This window comes from Taudactylus pleione, unplaced genomic scaffold (assembly GCF_031769625.1).
Source record: "Taudactylus pleione unplaced genomic scaffold, aTauple2 ptg000212l, whole genome shotgun sequence".
NCBI lineage: Eukaryota > Metazoa > Chordata > Amphibia > Anura > Myobatrachidae > Taudactylus > Taudactylus pleione.
In genome coordinates, this window is record NW_028284614.1 from 1,499,155 (window position 1) to 1,519,671 (window position 20,517).

At 46.6% G+C, this 20,517-nt stretch overlaps 1 protein-coding gene across 2 annotated transcripts in view; it reads left to right on the forward strand.

The window, feature by feature from the left end:
* LOC148517670 (protein NDNF-like) overlaps nt 1-19,656 on the forward strand; it is a 33,728-nt gene extending 14,072 nt beyond the window's left edge. For both annotated transcript variants that reach the window (XM_088478342.1, XM_088478343.1), the window contains exons 3-4: nt 13,240-13,340; nt 16,098-19,656. In XM_088478342.1, the coding sequence (XP_088334468.1) occupies nt 13,240-13,340; nt 16,098-17,476 (1,480 nt within the window). In that variant the 3' untranslated portion in view covers nt 17,477-19,656. The remainder of the gene's footprint in view (nt 1-13,239; nt 13,341-16,097) is intronic.
* The last annotated feature ends 861 nt before the right edge of the window (nt 19,657-20,517 follow it).

The following is a 20,517-nucleotide window of genomic DNA, read 5'->3' on the forward strand; positions in this document are numbered from 1 at the left end:
TGGCATAAGGCAGTACAACACTATATCTACCCTACACAACATGACCACTGTACAGGACCATAATGTATTTCTGTTATACTCTATACGGCATAAGGCAGTACAACACTATATCTACCCTACACAACATGACCACTGTACAGGACCATAATGTATTTCTGTTATACTCTATACGGAATAAGGCAGTACAACACTATATCTACCCTACACAACATGACCACTGTACAGGACCATAATGTATTTCTGTTATACTCTATACGGAATAAGGCAGTACAACACTATATCTACCCTACACAACATGACCACTGTACAGGACCATAATGTATTTCTGTTATACTCTATACAGACATAGGGGGTGATTCAGCACTGGACGGAATCGCAAAGCTGCACGCAAGCATCCTTGCAATTATGTTAATGCAACAGGAAGCATCATGCGTTAATGATTCGATCTGCGTCCACGGATTCAGCATCGGATTATATGCATGATCCCTGGCAAGCTGAGTGATCATGGGGTCCCTCCCCCCCAACGGCAGAAACACACCTCCATTTTGCGAAATGAAGGCCGTAGCCACCCAGGGCCATCTCTTCCATTGGGCTTGTTGGGCAGTTGCCCAAGGGCCCGAAGCTTGTAGGGGCCCGCCAACCTGCCCCCCCCTGCAGCCGCTGCCAGTTGGTAAATTTTTTATAAGCCGGCCGCCGGTGCACTGTATTCTGAACTAACCTCCCTCACCCAATCCCCCACCCTAGGGCGATGAGTGCTCACCTCAGTCCCAGTTTCACTTCATATGCCGGCTTCAGACCATTCAGAGTCTCTCTGCATGTGTGGGAGGTCTGATGGGCATGCAGGAGGGTTTAATTTTATTGACCATTTAAATTTTTTTCCCGTGTGTGGGTGGGTAGGGGCCCCAGTGCATTGCTTTGCCCACGGCCCACATTGCTGTTAAGACAACCCTGTAGCCACCCCCAAACAGCAGCAGACTGTTAGTCTGCTACCACTCTCCATGCGAATATGCAAAACCTTTACTGCACATGCTCTCGGCGCCTGCACAGATTGCTGACCATTGGGAATCTGCATTCAGCAGTGCACTGCTCAGTAAGGCCCATAATACTCTATAGCTATATAGCACAAACTAACTAAAAATGCTCATCGATAATCTGTAACAGATAAATCTAATAGATGTCAGTGGACAATCCAAGAGTATTGGAAAACAGTGATTGTTATGAGGTTCGGAAACAGCAATTTTGGAACTGCTGCTGTATATACTGTATCTTGGATTTTCATATTTCTCTGTAAGTGACCACTAAAAAGTGAAACAAATATCACCAGCCCATTTCCCCTATCATATTCAGCCAGACTTGATGTCTACAGCACAAGAAAAAAAATGACCATGCCCAGATATGGGTTACCGTACAAGGTCCAAATAGGATTGTCGAAGTATAATAACTGTGATCACTCCAGGTCGGGTCATCATAAATCACATAGGGACCTGTCCACATACAAGAAATATTGTTCATAATTAATATTTGCATAGATCTCTGTATATATTTATAATCGAATGGATCCATGACACACGTTAAGCTTAGAGCTCAAATAACTAATATTTCATATTCTTGTCATCTGTGTGAAATTGTAATTGCTGTTGATTTTATTATTATGATTCTATGATTTTTTTTTTTTAAGAATTCATTACTAAACTGTGTTCTGTGGTTGTCATAAAAGCTGCTGTAAATCCCCATTAGAATAGACACTGACTTTAGTGACCTCACAGAGAAGGGGAAGTAATGTTATTTTCTATTAAGGATATAATAAATTAGTTGAGCTTTTCTGCTTCTGTATTTTTCCTTTTTATTTTAAGAAACTTGTTCGCATTCTCATGTGTCATATTATTACATCTTGTTTATAGCTATACTGCAATAATTGTGACATATTTTCATTATTTCGAAATCTGTTTAATAAAGTTCTGTGTTTGTGTTCTTAAAGGATCATGTTGTAGATAGCTTAGTTATTATAGATGCTGTATAACTAAAAATGAAGGAAATTGTTTGGTTTACAACAGCTGATTAAATTAAGTTGTGATGGTATTTTGAGTTAAGGGAGCAACTGAAGGCTTTTGCAAACTGTTAGCCTTGGAAACCAATCTTAGATTCAGCAGTATTGGTGAGTGTGTGGTATAACCGGGGTTTTTTAATCCTTTTTAGACAGACTAAGTGGCTTTGTTGTGATTAACCTTTTGTCGCACAGAGAGCCGTAACTAGACTTTTTGATGCCCTGTGCCAGAAAGAGCATTGGCGCCCCCCTCATTTTTCAAAGGGACATAATGCACCCAAAAAAGGGCCATGGCTTCATGGGGAAGGGCCAGGGAAGAGATAGGAGAGGTCAGGAGATGCTGGGGATGAAATAAGAGGAAGCTACAAGCAAGAATGATAATAAACAGAAACTTGACAGGCCCAGACAGCGCCCCCTGACCTGTGGAGCCCTGTGCGATGGCACCGGCCGCACTACCCTAGCTACGGCCCTGGTTGCACACAGATTACAAAGGCTCAGATGAGTGGTGTATGTGATATTACATAATAAGAAACATTTGTGTACATGGGCCCCTCCAGGGGCGGCTGGCGGCCGGCAGCAGACTGACGTGCTGACCGGTGACCACAGCTTCAATAGGCTCCGGGCACTAGTCTGTGCCCTGAGTCTACTGAGCATGTGCAGAGCGATTTCTTCACTGCGCATGCACAAAATGCCGGAATGTCAGCGACTGCCATTTTCCGGCATGTTATGCAGAGTTGAGACACCCGACGCAGGACCTCTGAGAGGTAAGTATTAGATAATATGAGTGCAGGGTGTGCGGTGTGGGCCCCCCTGGACCCAGGGGCCCATGTGCCCCACATACCCTGCGCCCATTATAGATACGCCTCTGGGCCCTTCTGTCACAGATATGACACTTTCTTACTTTTACATATAGGTTTTAACAGAGAGGTTTAGGTACTCATTTGTAATTTGACACATTTAGCGCCCCTATCATACACAAAGAATTCCTGCCAGAAATATGGCCTATGTGCATATGTTGAGTAACCCGTATTTTAAGATACAACCAACTTAAAACCTAGAAACTGTGTTGAAGCAGCCCCCCACCCCAGTCTACTGCACCTGTGACATCATGACATGATAAAAAGGGGATCGGGACTAGTAAGTGAAGGACTCTATAGGGCAGCTCTCCAGGCAGCAGGGTTCCTCTGCTCTGCACCCTGGGTGCTGGCACCTCTCACACAGCCCTAGATACGGCCCTGCCCAGAAGTATTTCAACATCAGGCATTCAAATGCAAAAGTCCCATTATATTGTGTATGAATAGGATAGTCTATTTAGCTGATAAATGTGAGTCACATTTTCTATATAAAGTGTAGTTAAATACAAACCCTCACATCCTGGTGGCTCCATCTTTCAGCTGATGTCTTCGGCGCGTGTGCAGCACTCCCCCCTCCTCTGTGCAGCACTCCCCCCTCCTACCGCCGCCTGCGTCCACCACCATCTTTCCAGTGACGTTCAGGAAGATGGCACCGCATAGTGAATATAAAAATGACTTTGGCGCTAATATGGTGGTTGGGAATCTTAATCCACTACACAGTTAATATCTTCAATTATATTCACACTATCATGACAGCTGTAGAACCTTAATACTGAGCTTGTGATGACTCAACTAAAAAGCCACCAAACTATAATAAGTGATTAATAAAGGATCTGCGCTAATTAATTTATCAATAATATTTGTGAGATGGCAGAAAATATATCAGTCAGGACTCGGTTTCAAATGTATTTAAAAAAGAAAAGTGCATTTAATTACATAAGGCTCGTCATTGGCAGCCATCTTGGCCTTGCGGGAGGTCTGATCTGCCGCAGCAGAGCCGCGCATGCAATCGCAGTGGCTAATTTATGCACGCCCATGTAACGGCGTTGAAACAGACACGCCTGTGTTTCTCAGACCGCCCCCAAACGCTGACAGCCTATCACTCAGTCTGCGATGGACTCCTGTGTGCGTCCCTGATAGCAGTGCGTTTGTTGCGCACGCACAGTGCGGCGTATATGCATGCGCGATGGCAAACAATCGCTCGATTGCGCGCATAGTCGCCTTTGCGTCCGTCTCTGAATCAGGCCCCAGTTTAATTCTCTCGGCAGTCTTTCTAAAATAATAGACTTCAAGAGTCTTATCTCCCTATTGTCCTTACATCACCTCCTGTTAGTGAGGGCGGGTGTAATGAGTAATAGGACTTTTCTGTCTCTCTGTCCCTACAGTAATAGTGCAGACAGCCACAGACAGTTCACTATATTACTCACTGCATGTCAGCAGGCGCTGTGGAATCCGGTTATGGCTGTTACTCTCATCAAATATTTCAGCCTAGTTATAAACAAGACAGAAGAAAACACGAAGCACAAGAGGATCTGTCCCATAACATCGTACAGTGTGCTGATATGGTAACAGCTAGATCCCCTTCTGTAGCTTGACCATGACATCATCAGCCAGTGCCCAACGTCATTCCCTACCATCTAAGTGGGCATAGAGGGGGAATATAACCTTGTGGCGAGCGCAGCAAGCCACCGTGCCCAAAGCGTGGCGAGCGAAGCAAGCCCACGAGGGGCTAACTTTCTTTTTTTTGGCTGTCTGTGTGGGCAGGAAACTACACTTCTGCCCTCAGTGCACTTCACTTCCAGGTACAAAATCTGAAGTGGATATAGTCTGTACCGTGCTGATATCCTACTTGCTTAGAGTTTACTTTACCGGAGAGGAAGACGAAGACCCATTTGGGAGGTGCAGCAGGAGGACTTGACGCTGTGAATCATATCATCATGACGTGGAAGTGATTCACAGCGAATGATATCAATCGCGCCATCAAGCCACTGGACCAATCACTTCGGTGGGGAAGGGTGCGCAAGCCAGGAGGCTGGTATAATTTCTTTGGATTTCGGGAGAGCCTCCCGGACACTGCAGAAGAGTAGGTAGTTATGTCTTAAATATGGTGTAACCCATAGCAATGAATCAGATTACAACTGTTATTTTTAATTTTGTAAAGGTTGACATGTGATTGGTTGCTATAAGTTACAGTAAATTAGGGCACATTGGGCCTGATTCAGACCCGCTCGCGAGCGCTGAGCGCTCGCAAGCGGGTCGATGTTGGCCCAGTGCGCATAAGCACGAAGGAGCCGGCTCAGTTTTGCGCATGCGCGAGACCCGGATAGCGACGGGTCTCGTACCAAAGGGGACGTGCTGTCGATGGTGAGTGACAGCACGCCCCCTTTGGTGGGCGTGTCGGGGGCGTGGCTGCCCAGACGGAGGCGTTCCCATGGGAACGACTGCCATCTGGGGCCGGCACCACTGACATCACAAGTGATGTCAGTGGGAGTGCTCTCGGCTCTGATAGAGCCGAAAGCACTCCAGGGCTTGCGGCAACGAGACCCTACCACAAGGGTCTCGTCGCAAGCCCAATGTTCACGATGGTCTTGACCATCGCGACCATCTTCCTTGCCGCTCGCTGTAGCTGTGGGTGGTCACCCACCACTATACGAGCGGCCAGGAGGCCGCTCTAAAAATTAAGAAGGACGGCCCTGATTCAGAGCAAGCGCTCTGTCAGAGCGTCCGGCTCTGAATCAGGGCCATTGCTCCATATTATATTCTATAAGCCTCAACGTGGTGATCTATGCAGAGCTGCCTCATTGATCACTTGGGCCTTTATCAAGGCAGAATTTTCTGACCCATTTATTTCATTTACCCCATTAATCTCTCAGAATTACAGTACATATGCCTTTCTCTAAACATTAGTCCGGTGTTTGCCCCTTCCCTGAATACTCCCTCTGTGCATGAGATCTGACTCTCCCCCTCCCCTAAGCAGAGTAATAAAGACTCAACCCTAGAATCAGGAGGGTGTATTATGAAAGACTGCCCCTTATGGGAAGAAGGGCTCTTATCACCCAATCAAGAACAGGCTTTTAAATCCATAGATATAGCTCTAGGTCAGTGACTTGGGATATTTGGGATTTTACAAGCATAACAAATCAACAGCTCTCCTGACAGGAATGTATTACAATGTAGTCACATCCTACTAGAGCAGCAGAAATAGCTTGTTGTTATCTAACCACAGTTACAGTACAAAGGAAAGTTCTCACACAGGAAAGAGAGAAGCTGATTTGCAAATAGAGTTGTATCCTAAGGCAAAAATATGGAACTAGATTAGATGCTTAACTTCTGTTGATTTCACATAATAGAATAAAGCAGCACAGGACACGGTATGACATAACAGGCCAGTATATGGTATAACAAGCACTCAGGGATGTATGTTAGCTCAGGCTGGGTCCTATCACAGCTGCATTCCCCAGTAGCTGCATCATTGCAAGGTGCTGAGTGGGGCTGGGGGCAGGTACACAATTGTGTGAAATATAATGTATGGGGGTCCCCGATATGCATGATCGGTGTGGCCATACCCCCGAAACACCATGCCCTGTTAATGTCCCGGGGCCTGGAACCTTTCATGGTGTTCTGCATCCTTCTATACAAAATGTACCAAGTCCATTGTTATAGCATGAATTGGCAGTCATGAGAAATGATGGGCCCCATTACGAAGGGAGATATGGCCATGCCATATAGGTGCGTAACCAGGTCCCGTTGGGAATTTAGAGCTCCAACTGTATATACTACACAGCTTCTAAGAATTGGAGCATTGCTGAAGGGGCGAAACTGCACCATTTTGGAGGCATAACTTCGCGTATTTGGCAGGACCCAGACAACCAGGGCAAGCCAGGGCCCTGGAAATAATTTGTGCTCATCCCAGTCTCTCGGTGCCACTGCATGAAGTCCTCCACAGGCCACAGTATATGGCCTCAGACTCAAGGGCATGGGTTTAATTGTTTGGCACATAGCAAAGACCAATTGGGGTGTGACTGGGCCATCTAGGGACTGGTCTGGGTGACTGATTGCTAGGCCTGTAATCCTCAGTAGATAGTATGCATTCGGACACAGATTTGTTGATAGTCTATACAAAGCCTAGGGTAGAAGAAGTGCAATACAGTTCTGCTGTGGGTGGGGAGAAAGGGTGTTGTGTGTGTGTGTGTGGTAGTGGTTCGGGGCCATGGAGCCCAGGAGCAATCCGGAGGAATGACGTATAGTAAAAGTCACGTTGGTACATATCTATTGGGGCTATTACTGAATGTGCAAATTTTATTATTTGTTGCATAAGCATCTAACACTCTAATGCTGGGCATACACGGCCAGATAAAATGCCTGTCAGGCCGACAGACATTTTATCTGGCCGGCTGCCAGCCGCAGATGTCGCCGGCATACACTGTGAGATTTCTCTCACAGTGTATTAGCCCCGACATCCGCGCTCCGCCCCGGGGAAGGAGACATTTCCCTGTTCCTTCCGTAGGAAGAAACACCGAAAACGTCTGTCTGTCGACCGCGCTGGGCATACACTGCCCAATGCGGCCGACAGTTTACCGGGTAAATATCGCATCGGACGGGCATGCTGGACAATCCTGCATGCCCGACCGAGCAATATTTAACCCTCGGTCGCCAACCCACACGCTACAATTATCAGGGTGATCCGCCGATATCAGGCGGATCGCCCCGATAATTGTAGCGTGTATGGCCAGCATAAGGGGGACTGATTGAGAGGGAGAGGTAGTTTTAAATCTGGGTGCACAATTTGCACTCAAGTAGGCACTGTTGCACTTAAAAGGAAGAAATGCCGCATTATTTCCTACAGCCCAAATAACGTTTGCTGTTAAACGCTACAAATACATACTGCCAAGCTTTGTTTTTAAACTTTAAGCTAGGCCAATGCCCCATTGCCACTCTAAATCTGACCATACATTGTATATACTGTATGACCTCCTCCTGTACAGCAAAAATTGGGCCTAATTCATATTCGTACATAAACCCGATGATTTACTTTTAAATACTCTGTTTGGGAGTCTGCGCAGACGCAAGACCCGTTCTGCGCATTTGCAGAACGGGTCTTGCGATATTGCTCGCAGCCCCCTGTCAGCCGCAGCTGCGCCCGGCACCATTCTTGAAATGGGGGGGGGGCTTCAGCTTACACAGGCTGGCCGGTGCCTGAAACCATCGCGAATCGCAACCGATGGTCGCTACGGTGATCAGCACTCGGATCTCGCAAATGCTAACAGGTGGTGTCTATCCCCTACAGACTCGTCCTGTTGCATTTGAATTTTAATGACACCGAATTGTACAGCTGCTTCCTTGCGACTGCGCTATTCCTAAAAAAAATGAATCAGCCAATTAGCATAACACCCTCAGGACAAAAAAAAAACATTGTATCACTTTCCCTGATGCTGTTTCATTGTTTTGATCATTTAGAATCTAATCTCAGTTACTTCCAAGCACTGCTTACAAATCAGGTATTACAGTATATGTGAATAGCTCTGGGCGCCCCTTGTTACATACAGAGATGTTTTCATGTGATAAAGAGTTCGCTGCCAAGGGCTGTGTTAGGACAAAGTTTGCTCACTTGTTCCGACTGCAAACAAATAGGTGAAAAACTGCCAAGTCTCTGTTAACTGTTTTATGGCTGGATTTGCAGCACAGTTACAGTACATCGCATGTTGCACATGATAAAAAACAATGTATATCCCTCTTGTTAAATATCAGGAGTTTTACTTATTGAGGCCCCGCATGTATTTATTTATGCAAGTGACAGACCTCAATGGCGACTTATGATGTTCCTTATATATCACAGCTGGGATTGGGTTGTTCCTTAAAATACACAAATTTAAATTGGACAGGAAAGCAAGTTGTGTGTAGGAGTTACACATTCCGTCACAGTTACAGGGGCACCTTAGTAGCGCAGTTCCCTCCTGCACTTCTTAGCAGGCTGACCATGTTCCGCCTTCCCTGCTTCTAATGTCCGGCGGGGGTGCGTCATTCCTTTTGGTATAAATTTTCAATATGAGACAAAACAAATTGCTTACATGATGTGTTCCTCATATACAGGTTACTTTTTCATAGTTATGGCTAACAATCACTGAGGACTATTCATCATCACTTAATTTTTACAAAAGCAATTGTAAAAATTAAGTTATCGGGCCATTCATCAAGGAGGTAAAGCAGGAGATATCACAGATATCTCCTACTTACCTTCCTCTCGCGGAATGGCCCGCTGTCCCCATACACTAGTATCACAGATATCTCCTACTTACCTTCCTCTCCCGGAATGGCCCGCTGTCCCCATACACTAGTATCACATATCTCCTACTTACCTTCCTCTCGCGGAATGGCCCGCTGTCCCCATATACTAGTATCACAGATATCTCCTACTTACCTTCCTCTCCCGGAATGGTCGCTATCCCCATACACTAGTATCACAGATATCTCCTACTTACCTTCCTCTCCCGGAATGGCCCGCTGTCCCCATACACTAGTATCACATATCTCCTACTTACCTTCCTCTCGCGGAATGGCCCGCTGTCCCCATATACTAGTATCACAGATATCTCCTACTTACCTTCCTCTCCCGGAATGGCCCGCTGTCCCCATACACTAGTATCACAGATATCTCCTACTTACCTTCCTCTCCCGGAATGGCCCGCTGTCCCCATACACTAGTATCACAGATATCTCCTGCTTACCTTCCTCTCCCGGAATGGCCCGCTGTCCCCATACACTAGTATCACAGATATCTCCTACTTACCTTCCTCTCCCGGAATGGCCCGCTGTCCCCATACACTAGTATCACATATCTCCTACTTACCTTCCTCTCGCGGAATGGCCCGCTGTCCCCATATACTAGTATCACAGATATCTCCTACTTACCTTCCTCTCCCGGAATGGTCGCTATCCCCATACACTAGTATCACAGATATCTCCTACTTACCTTCCTCTCCCGGAATGGCCCGCTGTCCCCATACACTAGTATCACATATCTCCTACTTACCTTCCTCTCGCGGAATGGCCCGCTGTCCCCATATACTAGTATCACAGATATCTCCTACTTACCTTCCTCTCCCGGAATGGCCCGCTGTCCCCATACACTAGTATCACAGATATCTCCTACTTACCTTCCTCTCCCGGAATGGCCCGCTGTCCCCATACACTAGTATCACAGATATCTCCTGCTTACCTTCCTCTCCCGGAATGGCCCGCTGTCCCCATACACTAGTATCACAGATATCTCCTGCTTACCTTCCTCTCCCAGAATGGCCCGCTGTCCCCATACACTAGTATCACAGATATCTCCTGCTTACCTTCCTCTCCCAGAATGGCCCGCTGTCCCCATACACTAGTATCACAGATATCTCCTACTTACCTTCCTCTCCCGGAATGGCCCGCTGTCCCCATACACTAGTATCACAGATATCTCCTGCTTACCTTCCTCTCCCGGAATGGCCCGCTGTCCCCATACACTAGTATCACAGATATCTCCTGCTTACCTTCCTCTCCCAGAATGGCCCACTGTCCCCATACACTAGTATCACAGATATCTCCTGCTTACCTTCCTCACCCGGAATGGCCCGCTGTCCCCATACACTAGTATCACAGATATCTCCTGCTTACCTTCCTCTCCCAGAATAGCTCGCTGTCCCCATATACTAGTATCACAGATATCTCCTACTTACCTTCCTCTCCCGGAATGGCCCGCTGTCCCCATACACTAGTATCACAGATATCTCCTACTTACCTTCCTCTCCCGGAATGGCCCGCTGTCCCCATACACTAGTATCACAGATATTTCCTGCTTACCTCCTCTCCCGGAATGCCCCACTAGTGTATGGGGACAGAATTCATCAAGCTCCGAAAATATTATATTTTAGGAGCTTGACTGCGGGAGCATTCGCCATCTTCACACGGTGAATACTCCTGCTCCAGGCTCGCAACCCGCTCCTTCCCTCCGCCCCTGTTCGGCTCCTTCCACTGGACGTTGGGGCTGTTGTGCGCACGCGTGACCTGTAGGTCACGCATGCGCAGTCCTGTTACTGCTCCGAAAGGAGCAGTGAAAAGATTCACTGCTCCGAAAAGGAGCAATGCAGCCACTCGCGGGGACAACTGATTTCGCATCAGCTGTCACCGCACCGGAGCAATGATGAATTGCATCCCTGACATCACAAATGGGCGGGTATGTGAATTTGTCCGCCCTTTTTAGCTGTTAGCCACCAGCGGTCACTGTAGCAAATGTACGGGCAGTCGGTTGACCGTCCGCACACACGGCCAGATGCGCCAATATATCTGCAGATACATCGGCCATCTGTTGTGTTGCAGAGCAGACATGATATGTCTGTGAACAACATCGTTCACAGACATATCGGTGGTACACTCTCGCCAATGCGCCTGCAGTACATTGGCAATTCGATTCAATGGCAGATATATTGCCCAGCCTATACCCAGCCATGGCCCTCATTCAGAGCCGTACGCTCTGAGCAGAGCGCACGCTCTGAATGAGGGCCGGCCTCCATGAAAATGGAGCGTCCTTCTGGACGCTCGTATAGCTGTGGGTCACCACCCACAGGCTATACGAGCGTGCATTTTGATGGCCGCGATGGTCGAGACCATCGCGACCATCGAAATTGCGAGCCGGAGCCTGCTGTTGAGGTTTTCAACCGCAAGCTCCGGAGTGATTTTGGCTCTATCAGAGCCAAAATCACTCCCACTGACATCACTAGTGATGTCAGTGGGCCGGCTTTTGACGGGAGGCGTTCCCGTGGGAACGCCCCCGTCAGGGAGGCACGCCCCCGGCACGCCTACCAAAGGGGGCGTGCTGTCAATCAACATTGCATCAGCAAATAATGATGCAAATAAGCTCAAACAAGCATGTAGATACCATATAATAGGCAGGATAAGCTCCTATAAAGCAACAGAAGTAGATGATAGTCCCCATACCAGATAGATGAAAAAGTTCAGCGAGTGTTTGCACACAGGGTGTTCTGAAAACACCCTGTGTGTCTAACTCAATGACGTCCTCTGGAATGGGGTAGCATGCAGCAGCAGAGCCGAAGCACAATATGGTCCAGTGGATATGCCACCAGAATGACCAGCAATGTGCGCTCCCGCTGGTCGTTGATGACCTCTTTCATCGCCCGTACTTGCAGGCAGGTCTGCCATCAGGGGGGGACTGCCAAAACTGGAGTCCTAGACCCGGACACTTGGCAGAAAGGGTAGGGGGACCCGCTCCTCCACCCGTTGTAGTTTCTGGCAATTTTTTTTTTTTTTTACAGAGAGCAACGGCTGCTGCTGTCTCTGTCAGATTAAGTTGAGCCGACGGGCACTAGGACCCGCTGCGTTTCTTACAGTCTCGATCCGGCAACACATGCAGGCGCGTCAATGTCCGGGGGCCAGGACTCAGCAGAGGAGACAGCACAGCAGCCGGTAAGTTTAAACGTGCTGTGCTGTGTCTGTAAAAGTGGGGGAGGGGGCCTGGCTTGACACACACAGAAGAGGGGGCTGGTTGGACACATAAGGGGGGCTGGCTGTATGTATGTTCTCCCCCACAGCAGTCTCCTATGCCTGTGGGGGAGAGCGATCATGCTGACCGCGGCTATGCGCCAGGCTGGGGGGCTCACAGTGCCCCCCCCCCCTCCCCAACACGCAGTGACGCGGCACTGCTAAAGTTTTTTTTTTTAATTTAAACAAATCCTAAGGGGGCATGGCCACACCACCCACGGAAAGACCACGCCCCCTCCTTTCACCCGGACCCGCCCGGCCTCTCTACACCCCTGGACATGTGGGTGCTCGATGTTGTTAACGAAATTGAGCACCTCCACTGCCAGGGAAACACTAGACGATATCACTCATGGAGCATATTGTCTAGCGGATACGCGGGATAAGCAGACATATCGTGCGGCCGATTAGTAAGTGTAGATGCTTACCAAATTTGGCCACCCAGCATTAATCCGGGCTGAATCATTACTAATGAGAAAGCAAAACTGTCACTGGTTCCTACTATATTCAAAAGCTGCATTCTCACATGAGTAATGGTTCGGTCCACAAAATGGCTGCCTCTGCAGTTCCACAGTTACATCATTAGCTCCTAGTGAATAAAAGAGACAGAATTTCCATGAAGATTGGTTTACTGCTCCCTGATGCGCCACATCCAAACTTTGCCCTTCACAGATTTATATGTAAATCTGAGTCTATAAATATTGCAACTTATTTTTCATCGTTGGCTGAGGTAAAGTGTCAGCGCTACGCTCTGTGGTACCGTGTATGATTCTATTATCAGCTCACTCCTGTGTCTGTGCTTTCCTTCCGCAGATATTACTTCACTGTGAGCAGAAGTCAGAGGACTGTGACTGTCAGAGTGACGCCCTGCGAATCTCCCATCGTATGGACACTTTCTGTTCTGCCCAATTATGGTACGGTGCATACGTAGCCGCTTATCATCGTCATTGTAAGAATGCAGTCATTAAATAAAGTTAAGGGTAATATCAATACTAGAATAATTATACGTCTCTACTCTCCTGGAATGTCTGGGGGACTCTCAAATTTTTGGATACGGTAACCTCCTGAGACACCCAGAGGAACAGACCACCCTTGCGCGTCCTGCCCACTTCCTATGTAAATGGGTAGGAGAGGGTTACAGGGACACAATTCTTAGAGGGTTGCACTTCCATCCAGACAGACAGACAGACAGACATGGGACATAGGGTAGATATGATATAGGCAGTACTTCCCATGGATATTACAGTGGGCTGGTAAGTGAAGAGTGTAGTTGCCCTGGCATTAAGTTAATTGCTCCCATACATTATGGGCCTGATTCAGACCCACTCGCGAGCGGCTGTCCGCTCGCAAGTGGGTCGATGTTATGGACTGAGCATGCGCACGACGGAGGGAGCTCCGTCGTGCGCATGCGCCAGACGCGACGAGCGAAGGAAAGTCCTTCGCTCGTTGTGTCCGATCAAAGGGGGCGTGCTGTCAATGTTGATTGACAGCACACCCCCTTTGGTAGGCGTTCCGGGGGCGTGCCTCCCTGACGGGGGCGTTCCCACGGGAACGCCTCCCGTCAACAGCCGGCCCACTGACATCACTAGTGATGTCAGTGGGAGTGATTTTGGCTCTGATAGAGCCAAAATCACTCCGGAGCTTGCGGTTGAAAACCTCAACGGCAGGCTACGGCTCGCAATTTCGATGGTCGCGATGGTCACGGCCATCGCGGCCATCAAAATGCACGCTCGTATAGCCTGTGGGTGGTGACCCACAGCTATACGAGCGTCCAGGAGGACGCTCCATTTTCATGGAGCCCGGCCCTCATTCAGAGCGTGCGCTCTGCTCAGAGCGTACGGCTCTGAATGAGGGCCTATATGCGGGTTTCTATATTGTGCATGTGATCATCAGCATGGTCTAACAGGGATGACCACATGCCCAGGGCACTGCAAGCATTATAAATAAAGGAGCCCTGAATCTACAGCTTAGTATCATTTATCGCATTCCGGAGCTTGGTGCATATACTGTAGGGTAAGCGGCCAAACCTCGGAAAAAGTAATTTTCAGAAGTTTGACCACGAAATCTGCATCTATGCTTACTGCCCCTCGTATCAGCTTTTTTTTTTTTCTTTTTATATGAAAATGCCCATGTGTACATATGTGGTTTGGAAGTGGGTGCGACATCAACCAAACCGTATTCTAATATTAGAATGTTCACAGGGTGAGACCCACCTGTAGCTGATCTCTGGGGTAGACCTAAGGGTATTTTTACTAAAGTGCAGGTTTTTAGCAGTGGAGTCGTTACCCATAGCAGCCAATCAGATTGTACTTATCGTTTATCTGGAATGGGATTGAAATACCGGCGGCTGTCGGTTTAAATCCTGGTCGCGGAGGCCCGGCAGGAGGAGATCCCGACGAAGGAATGTAAGCATCTTAGCTCTCCCTTAACCCTAAAACTCCCGGGGTGATGCCTAACCCTAAATCCTCCCGGGGGTATCTATATCTAACCCTCCCTTCCCGTACCCTAAACCTAACCCTCCTGAGGGGGTGCCTAACCCTAACCTCCCCCTGGTGTTGCCTAACGCTAACCCCCCATCTCCCCCCCTAACCCTAACCTGCCCTGGAGGGTGCCTAACCCTAAGTCCCTCCAGGACGAGCCTCAGGGACGGATTAAGGACTGTGGGGGCCCCTAAGCAATAAATGTGTGGGGGCCCCTATCGATAAAAGTTGTGTGTATATATATATATATATATATATATACACACATAACTTTTGCATACATACACATATGAATATATATAATTATATATACATATATTACACATACACCCACACACAGACACAGATACACATACTGTATATACATTACTGCTGCTTACTTCAGTCAGTGGCAGAAGGCCAGCAGCAGAATAAGGGGGCGGGGCTTAATCGTGGGCTGCGGCTCCGTTACAAGTGGCCCCTATGTTTGGCGGCCCCGGGACAACCACCCCTGTCGCCCTCCCTATAATCCGGCCCTGATGTGCCTACACCTAATAGCCCCCCCCCGCCGCGGCTCATACTTCCCTGCCTCCGGTCTCTTATGATCAGGATGTCGGCTGTCAGGATTATGACGCCGGCATCCTGATTCGTGCAAAGATAGCGACGTCAGCATTCTGGCCGGTATATCGCCCGCCGGCATCTCGTCCGACGGGTTATTAACTACATTCCATTTATCTAGCACCTTCTATAACATAATAGCTAGAATCTGATTGTTTGTTATGGGCAACATCTCTACTTCTAAAAACTCTTATTTATTTAATATACCCATCAGAATGTGCAAAATGCAGCAGTCAATAAGAAAAATGCAATAAAATGAGTCTGAAAATATATGTGAAAATTATGGCCAAATGTAATCGGGTGAGAGCTTAGAAAATGTGAGAATTTAGGAGTAAACTCTCTCACTTTTTAAACTCTGGAACATGCAAACTCGCCTGTTTTTAGACTCAAAAAACTCTCATGATTTAAACGCTCATTCAGATGTTTTCCCATTTTGAAGATAAAACTCAACCAATGTGAGAATTTACTGCTAAATTCTCACATTGTCTAAACTCTCACCCTATTATATTTGGCCCTATGGGTCTATATGAAGAAAACTGCATAGATTCAATTATTCAAAAACATTTTTTTATAATTGATGTTTTTTTCCCCAAGATTATTCCGAGCAACTGCTCTCTTTGGAGCAGCACCAGCAAAGGGGCCCTCAGCAAATTTTTTCCTTCAAGGGAAATGGGGAGGAATCTTTCTCATCATCTGTGACATCAGGTGGCTTTTATTTTCTTGATTTCATCTCCCTTGAATCTGACACCAACTTAGAGGTCTTTGTATGGAACCATGCGGACTCGCCTCCCCCATGGCCCCAACTTCCCGCTGACCCACGAGTAGATGTCCTTTCCGTGGAGGAGAACACAGTTGAACTGTCTTGGAAACCCGGCTTAGGACCTGCCGAGGCTGAGCTTGAGTACTGCGTGTTTGTAAATAGAAGACATAACTTCAAGACACTGTGTGCCACCGAGATAAACTCAAAGACAGAACCAGAGAACCACTATAACATTCAAAACGCCAAGTCAAAGAGACCTCTAAATACAAATACAGAAAAGTCCATCAACAAGGTTTACCCATACCCAAAAACCTATCAGAGTTTGAAGGTCCCAAGTGCGGTGGATAAATATGACAACCTATGGTCTTCTAAAACCTTGCCAGGAAGTCAAAGAGTGTGCGTTGGAACGTTGGCTAACGCTACCATCTACGGTCTAAAGCCTAGAAGCCTTTACTACATTGATGTATTTGCAGTGGACCCTCGGGATGGTACAAGTGTGGCTTACACAGGAACCTTTGCCGAGACCAAACCAAAACACAAATCACAAATATTAAAGGTACCCAATGATGAAATGGTGAACATTTTTCTGAAAAGTAAAGGTGTAAAAATAATAAGTGTTGACCCGTCATCCAATGGATACAAATGGCTTTTTGTCCATTCCTGCCTCCATAAAGTCAATGTTCAGATCATGGTAAATGGAAAAGTTCAGGTTTCTCAAAGTCTTCAAGGGGCTCAAAATTTTAAACTTGTCGGAAACTCAAAAGACAACTTTGTCATCAGCCTAAAATCAAGTAAGGGAGGTCCAGGTTTAGTGAAACTCTTCACCACCACTACACACAACCACTTACCGTTTTCCAACCTACCCCCAGACATTAACATGTCAGTTTCTAAGAGGTCATGTTCTTCGGCAACAGTGACTTGGACCGGATGTGGACAGGGGGCCAAGTATTGTGTCTACGTCAGGCACCTGGAGCAGAATTTGGACCTGAGGCTGATACACAAACACCAGAATAGCTGCCTAAGCACCAGTTCCAGATCACGGGCAGAGAAGGTGGTTTGCAGGCAGGAGGGAAGTCAACCCCTTACAGAAGAGCATATAACCGATCTAAAACCTGGAAAATCCTATCTCGTTGACTTGTACTTCATAGGCCTCCATAACAACACAATAAAGTTTCCAAGTCATGTTTTAAAGACTCACGATTGGTGCACTTGACCTCATGTCCTCAATCGGAAGACATCTGCTCTCAAGGTATCTTTTATTCGTTGGAAGAATTCCAATATAGACCTTGCTGATAAAAGTCCCAAGAGTTGGCTTCTTCAAAAAAAAAAACAGAAGAAAAAAAAATTACTAAAGACAGATCTATTCTGTAATAATACAATACCTGGAAGAAGGACAATGAACATCATTAAACAGACCCATCTACATGTCTAAATTGCTAATATAAGAAATATCGTTTTAGACTAGAACATCAGCTGCTTTGTGCTGGGTTCTGCTAAGCTCTCAAGGAGGAAGAGTACTTTGTACATGGGTTTGGCAATAAACGGACATATATTAATGGAAGTATATGAAAGCAAGCTCCTTTGTATGAAAAAGAGGTTAGGACCTTCTGAAGGTGGCCAAATTCCATTTTCTAATCTTCATAAAGGCTGGAATTCCTTTTGTTTACCACAAATAGTGCTTAATGTTCTCATGTACTGTACATGTTAAGATTCGACCAAGGAAATCAAATTAAATATTGTGTGATCATGGCATAAGTTTTATAGTTCGAATCGGAGGGGAGTCATTTATTCAGTTATACATAGACAGTGCTGACCTCAACTCTTTTATTCTTACTATTATCTTCTTATTAAAATAACATAGTCTATAGTGCCATACAATAAATTAGCTTTATTCAAACACATCTGTTTCTGCTGCAGAGGAGTTTACTGTCTAATTCCCACAGGCATAGAAACACACCCTAGGGTCAGATGCAAGTACAGTTTATATATTGCTTTTCAGTTTGGTTTTAGTTTTGGAACTTTTTATTCTTTTTTGTACAAACACAGCTATGGCCAAAACATCAAATATCTGACCAAGGGGATGGGTCTAGTAGATTGTTACCTGTATGATAAGTGGGGGTCAGATGGAATAAACATGAAAAGTGCAGCTAACTAAGGGGGTGATTCAGCAATGCTGAATGCATATTTCCGATAGTCGGGAATCTGTGCGTGTGCAGATCCCATGGCGCACATGTGCAGAACGGGTCCTGTGTGTTTGGACGCAGAGCGGCAGCAGACGGTCAGTGACTGATAGTCTTCTGAGATTTGGGGAAGGGAAAGGGGTGGAGACGGCCTCTGTTTCCCTATGCGGAGGCGTGTTTCCGCCGTTGGGGGGAAGAGGGAAGAGGTCAGGATCACCATCAGCAGACAGAGATTTCCTGGCCGCTTTTTCTCATCTGCGATGGCCGATCCTGCTGCATTAACATAATAGCAATTCTGTCCAGTGCTGAATCACCCCCGAAATCAAGAGTTAAAATGCAAAGCAATGAAGTTACTAATGCAACGGGGAAACTACAAATTAGTCCTTAAATTCCGTAAACAAGCACTAAAGATAAGAGTCCTATATGCAAGTACAAATCACATGAAACATGAAACAGACGCTTTAACTTTAAAGGTGCCCACACACTTGGCGATTTTTTTACACGATTCCGACTAATCGTGACCACAAATTGTGTATAATATGCCCAAATCGTGAGTTTACGATCAAGATGCCGATGCGCGTCCCCGCAGGTCGTACATCGCATCTTCAGATCTGCCGTGCTGTAGGGCAGATCTGACAATCTCAGTCACGATGCACTGGAATAGTTAGGAGGCGCGATAGATCGTTTGTCACATTGGACAGTTTTTTAACGCCAAACCGGGCCCACGACTGCCGGTGAGATCAAGGGGAAATCGGACACATCGTCGGATCGTGAGCACATCGCCATGTGTGTAGGCACCTTAAGATGCAAATTCAAAACCTTGTGTATTAATTTTAATAGTAAACTACTGAAGAATATTTATTCTGTTTTCTCTTCTACAATGAGTACTAACGCAGTGGCGTTACTGGGGGGTGCTGAATGCACTGGGTGTCACCCTCTGAGGAGGTGACACTAAAATGTTGGCTCCTCCCCAGTGACAGAGAGCCAGGCAATGCAAACTAGAGCAGCACCCGGCTCCCAGTCACTGAGGAGGATCCCTTTTCGACCTTGGGTTTAATCACTGCACTGCCCGTCATGGACCCCAGTGCCACCACTGTACTAACATGAAATATAGTGTATGTCGATCAGATTGTTTTTGTGACTGTGTATACCTGTTTATTGTTTGTATGTATAGAATAAATGAATAAATTGTAAATAAAAACATTAAACACAATCATGTGCTGTATCAGCAACCCTCCTGCTCCTGGCCTCTGCCTATGTGGCATATAAGCTAATAAATACTATTGTTACTACATATCCAGTACTGCAGAACGTTGCAGCATGTGCTTCTTTATTCAAGCCCCAAACACGCAGGGAAGATTTCTGTGACCAGAACAGGTAAAGTTCACAACACAACATGTAGAATTAACAAGATAGTGGTAGTGATGGCCATCACCATCGATGAATCATAATCATCAATGGTATATGGCCGATGTCAAATGATTTTGCCATCGATGGGGGAGAACCAGATGGTTTACCTCCATCGATGTCTAAGCATAACCAAATGATTTTTAATTTTTTTACAGGGAGCTAGGACTCGGAGCATAGGCCCTCATTCAGAGCCGGACGCTATTTGCGGTCGTTCGTTTAAAAACAAGGGGTGGCTATTCAAATGATCCGTACGCACATTGCAGTCTGTTCACACCTCTAAGTCTGAACGAACGAGCAAAACATACGCTCGTTTATTTGTTAAAAACGCCCCCTGGCCGCACGCATCCTACGTCATGTCCGCTATTTATTCGATTAATCGAGTACATCGACCAGCGTATGAACTGCTCGCTATTCTTGTGGTTGGTGTTTGCTACCACAAATTTGTGTGCAGTTCTGGCTATAAAATAACCCAGTGACGTGGTCAATGACGCTGCTGTTTTAAATATACACACCCATAAAACGCCCGTTTTGACCTTTAAGCACGCCTGCGTTCGGATCTCCACTCCCCATTTTCAAGCACCTTCCCCTGTTACCACCCACATACGCCTCATTCTGTCACTCAAAATAGCAGGCACTCGCTATATAGCGTACAAAGGATTTTCGG